Source organism: Pyrgilauda ruficollis, unplaced genomic scaffold (assembly GCF_017590135.1).
Source record: "Pyrgilauda ruficollis isolate IOZ18807 unplaced genomic scaffold, ASM1759013v1 scaffold21, whole genome shotgun sequence".
Taxonomy (NCBI): Eukaryota; Metazoa; Chordata; class Aves; order Passeriformes; family Passeridae; genus Pyrgilauda; species Pyrgilauda ruficollis.
This window is the reverse complement of record NW_024520318.1, coordinates 454,697-460,117: the sequence shown is the minus strand read 5'-3', so window position 1 is coordinate 460,117 and position 5,421 is coordinate 454,697. Positions and strand designations below refer to the sequence as shown.

General features: G+C 53.5%; 1 protein-coding gene across 1 annotated transcript; it reads right to left on the bottom strand.

Moving 5' to 3' along the window:
• Positions 1 to 1,207: 1,207 nt before the first annotated feature.
• On the bottom strand, positions 1,208 to 5,421 carry SUCNR1 (succinate receptor 1). The gene is given in 5 exon segments (XM_041467980.1): positions 1,208 to 2,787; positions 4,126 to 4,151; positions 4,199 to 4,229; positions 4,231 to 4,364; positions 5,388 to 5,421. Coding segments are annotated over 5 exon segments (1,176 nt in total). The 3' UTR covers positions 1,208 to 1,836.

Here is a 5,421-nt window from a genome sequence, read left to right as displayed (position 1 = left end):
TCAGTTTAGGGAAATGGAGACTTTAGAGATTGCCACTGAATGAGAGGCACAGAGCAGGGCTGTCCCAGCAGGGGGAAGGAGCAGAGCCCAGCAGGTCTGTGAGTGCCCCTGCGCTGCTGGGCTCTGTCTGGGCTCCCAGCTGAGGAGAGCCTGCCCTGAGCAGTGCAGTCAGGGAGCAGGCAGCTGCTGCCACCTGCACCGGTGCCACGGGAGCAGGTGGGGAGCACTGGGAGCTCTGCTCAGCACTGGGGTCCCACAGGCACTGGCTCTGCCTTTGCTCCTTCCTGATGATGGATCTGCGGCGAATATTGACAGGAGGAGCACAGTTTGGGGCTGATGAGCACTGTGGGTAAATGCCATGCCAGTGGGCACTCAGGCAGGAGCCCTCGGTGACTCAGTCACTCACAAGGGGCAGGTGACCCTGCTTACCTCTGTGAGTACAGCAAAACAAATAATTGAGTGTATTAATCCATAAAAACTGTCACTACACACTGTTTACAAAGAGAAATCAGCTCCTGGCCATCGACACGGCACGGGATGCCACATGCTGTACAGGCACCTCTCTGGAGAGGGCAGTGGCACCCAGTGTGGCTCCAGCCCTGCCTCGGGGCTTGCACTGGACTCGTTGGGCAGGACAGTGGAGAAGGACCCAGGCAGTGACACCTGGATGCTGCTTGTTCCAGCAAACCCAGCCTCGAGGAGGAAATCTAAATTGACAAAGCACCTTGAGCTTCTGCATGGCTGTTTCTGTGCTGAAAAAACCCAAAGCAAGTAAGTTTATTCCACGTTTCTGCAAAGATCACAGGGTCACTCCCTGGCAGGCACAGATGTGCTGCTGCTGTGTGGGGCTGGGGACCAGACCCTGCTTTGATAACACTGTGACAGGGGACAGAGCCACGTGACATGGACCAAGGCAGATGCTGAGGCTTCATGAGATCAGCCAATAAAGTAAAACAACACAGAGCAGGCCTTTCCTAGTTTTTTAAGCAGTTTATTCTCCAGGGGCTGATGCCACCAGCACAGCAAAGCACATGGCAGGTGACTGACACATCAAGAGCAGAGCCCAGGTGAGCTGGGTGAGACCTGACCCGTTCCCTGCGCCAGGGGGTCCCTGGGGCTGGACCCTCGGGGCCTGCAGGGGAGGGGGCTGCCCACACCCGCTGCCCTGGGCCAGCCCGAGCCCACGGGAGCATCGATCTTTCCCCTGTCTGTCTGAAGTCAGGTCAGTCATTGGAGAGTAGCTTGTGCTGCTGATCGATCCTGCGGGGATCAGGCAGGGACTGGCGCCTCATTAGCTCCTGGCTCATTAGTAGAACTGCTAATGAAGTTTGAACTCTGAGGTCTAAATTCTGCTTCAGGCTATAGATTCCACGGGCACTTACAGACAGTTCTGTTGCAGACAGGTAGCTCCATACCCTGATAAATGGCTGTGTGAGTGCCCATGTGAGCTGCCTGGCTGTCCTGGTGACGCACGAAGGCACGTTTTGTCCCAGCCCCGGCCCACCTTACGGCTCACAAAGCAGCTGTCTGAGAGCAGCGTGTTTTCCCTCAGACAGCTCACTTGATGGCCTTTTGATGACAGTATTAATGGGCTGTAGGGTATCCCACTGCTGTCCTGCTGGGGGCGAGCAGAGCAGCCCTCCTGGTTTGCTGGAGGCAGCTCAGCACAAGTCGTCTGTACAATAAGGTAACAGGTGCATTTAGAGGAACACAATCAGCTCATACCTATTCTATTGCATAAATAAAGTTATCTAAAAAAATGGCACATTGCTGAATGCCCTCCCTGAGAGAGTTTCCTCCCAGACCTCTCCCACTACAAGGGGTCTGCTTACCCATTCACTTCCCAGTGCTTGTCAGCCTGCCCAGGAGCTGCCTTGTTTTGGCCATCAGCATCTCTCTGAAGTGGTCACCCATCAGGAAATAAAACACGGGATTAATGGCGCTGTTTAGAAAGGCGAAGGGTCTGGTGATGATGTAAATGGTGCTGATGATGCCCTGCGTGCACTCGGAGGCGTTCAAGGCCGGGATTCGGGACGCGATGCGGACGTTGCGCATGACGTGGTAGGGGGTAAAGAGCAGGGAGAAGATCACCACGGTGAGGATCACCAGCGTCAGGGGCTTCTCCAGGGTCAGGGCAGAGCGGATCTGCTCGCTCCTGTTTCGAAGAAAACGAACCATCTTCACGTAGAAGCAGCACATGGTCAAGAGAGGGATGAGGAAGCCAAAGACAGTCAGGAGCATGCTGTAGACCAGGTTTTTCTCGGGGTCTCCAGAGCTCGCGTAATCAAGACACTTGTAGTTATTGGCAGCTGTTAGAGGCTCCAGGAAATACAACAGTGGCAGCAGCTCCAGGATCACCCCAATCCATATGGCAACGGACACCATAACAGCAGTTCTCCTCTTCTGTAGGATGTGGTCCCTGAAGGGGTGCTTCATGAGCATGTAGCGGTCAGCGCTGATAACGGTGAGGAAGAAGATGCTGCTGTACAGGTTGGCATGCAGCAGGAACCTGTTGCTGTGGCACAGGATGCTCTCCTTTGCCCACTGATCTTTGGAGTAGCTGTTCACCAGTATTGGCAGAGTGCACAGAAATAGCAAATCTGATATGGATAAATTGAACAGGTAGATGTTGCCGCTTTTCCATTTTTTCAGGCAGAAAACATAGCCAAACACCACAATGGTGTTCCCAATGGCACCTATAATGAACTCAAGGCTGTACAGGGTGGTGAGATAATACTTTTCCAGTACTCTGTTCGTCGAAAAATAGTCACAGGTCTCGTTCACAGCCTGGAAAATCAAAGGAAAAAAAAAAAACAAACCACCACATCCAAGTAAAAGATCATTGCACAGTTATTGTTATATCATTGGTGTTATCAGTGAATGCAGCCTGCTCTTTCCTTCCAGCCTGCAGGGTAAGTAGACATGTGACCTCAAATGTCTCTGACACACAGGACTGGTACTTGCAGACACTGATCAGAGTTACAGAAGAAGATGAAAACTCTCCTGAGCAAAGACCCGTGTGAGGAAGTTGAAGTGGGAGCGTCCCCTGAATGACGGCGTCAGTCACAGCGTGCCAGCTTGGCCAAAGCCAGGGCAGGGCCAGGGGCCAGGGAAGTGAAACCAGCCCCTGGGTGCCCTGTCAGAGCCTCGTGGAGTCATCTGCCCCTGTTAGCCAACGCTGGTCCCGTGGGTCCCCCCTCGTACCAAGCAGAGGTTTGCTGACAGGGCTGCTGAGGGATGAGCACGGCAGCGCTGCTCAGAACTGGCTGGGGAGCCAGCAGAGGTGTGTTTGTTAAATCAACCCAGCCCCTCATCGAGCATTTGTGTGCTGTGCTGGAGCTGGGTACCAGGACTGCACGGAGGGTGGAGCACAGCTCCTGTGCCCCGGCCAAAGCTTCCTTCAAAGCTGCACCACACATGAGCTTGCTTTCTTTCTAAAGGCTGGTTTAAAAAATGCTTTCAGCTACAGGGAAGGAAATAGAGCAGGATCTCAAGTGTTTACTCCTCTCCCTCCTCAGCAAAGCCACCTGCCCCTGCCACAGGACACAGACAGCTTTTGGTAGAGCCTTGGATAAAGTGTCAGCAAACAACTGGAAAGCCAGGAAAACCAAATGCCAGAAACTGGGATATAGATCAAAACTGAACTCAAGCTAAGGTTAAGAATTTCCAAAGGTGTTTAGTGTCAAGAACTTGTTCACAGGTCTCTGCCCTCAAAGCAGAGATCAGCTGTGTTTCATTTCGAAGGGAGATCATGAGGCAGAGCAAAAACTCCATAAAGCTATTTCCATCAAGTCTCTACACTTACTCTGTGCTCCCCAGGAGACAGAAATGCTACAGAGAGTGCTCGCTCTGCTCAGACCTCACCTGCTGCATCTGCTGAGCCCTGTCTGCTGCTGTCTTGAGGAGAAAGTCAACTCCTTAGTGAGATTCCAAATCTAGAAAGCACATCACAGACATCAGCACTTAAAGTAGCCATAATAATTGAAAGTTTGGTATGGACAGATGCATTAATTTAGCAAGTTGTTAGGAAAGGCTGATGGATGAATTCTAAGGTAAGCAGGTAGAGCAGTCAGAAGCCCACTCAGAGATGGGTGGAAGAGCAGAGTGCCCAGCGCTGGGCCTTACCATGGCCAGGGCCGGGTGCTGCCTCGCTCGGGTCCGGCACAGCTCTGCGCTGCCTTGGCCAGGATTCAATCATTAACGAGCCCGGGCGAAGGCGGGACCTGTTTGGCTGAGCTGCCGAGGTGCGGGCAGCACTTCCCCTTCCCAGGAACCCGGGGAACCAGCCGGGCCGCACGGAGGAGAGAGGGCACCCCGTGCTCGGGCCGTGCCCTGGCACAGCCGGGGGAAGAGCAGCGCCCACCCTGCACAGGGCAGCACCCACCCTGCACAGGGCAGCACATCCCCTCTGCACAGAGCAGCACGTCCGCTCTGCACAGAGCAGCGCCCACCCTGCACAGAGCAGCACATCCCCTCTGCACAGAGCAGCACCCACCCTGCACAGAGCAGCACCCACCCTGCACAGAGCAGCACATCCCCTCTGCACAGAGCAGCACCCACCCTGCACAGAGCAGCACCCACCCTGCACAAGGCAGCACCCACCCTGCACAGAGCAGCACACCCCCCCTGCACAGAGCAGCACACCCCCCCTGCACAGAGCAGCGCCCACCCTGCACAGAGCAGCACCCACCCTGCACAGAGCAGCACATCCCCTCTGCACAGAGCAGCACCCACCCTGCACAGAGCAGCGCCCACCCTGCACAGCTCGCTGCTTTGCTCAGCATTGCCACATAAATTATTGGCAAAGATAAAAACATGATAGTGCTGCTAACGCAGAGTGACCAAGCCCCGCAGGGACTGATTCCACCCGCTCTGCCATGGGCAGGGACACCTGCACTAGACTAGGCTGCTTCCAGCCCCATCCAGCCTGGCCTTGAGCATCCTCAGGTATGGGGCAGCCACAGCTTCTCTACCTTCCATCCCCCTCCTTTATTGTGATGTGCTTCAGAGTTAGCAAATTAACGCTATTAATATATATAAAAAGCTATTGTAGCTTTTCTCTGTGGACAAGGCCAATAAATCAACTCATATTTAGGCATTACAGAAGCTGATTTAAAATTTCCCCCATGGCTAATAACTGACACTGGCTTCTCATTTACCAGCTTTTAAATATCTTGTTCATTCAGGCAACTGCTGTTGCACTGAAGGATAAAATAGGGCTGAAGAAATGGAGCATTTCTTCCTTCCTGCTGCAGTAACTCCTCAGAAAACTGGTGAGGGAGCAAGAAATCCTCCTTAATGCCATTTCAGTAGGTTTAGATTGGTCCCTGCTTTACAGCTCTGTGACCATTGCTTCAGTTGGTTGTACTTCTAAGCAGTTTTCTTACCTTTGGTTATTCTGAGGCTGTCCCAGTCACACAT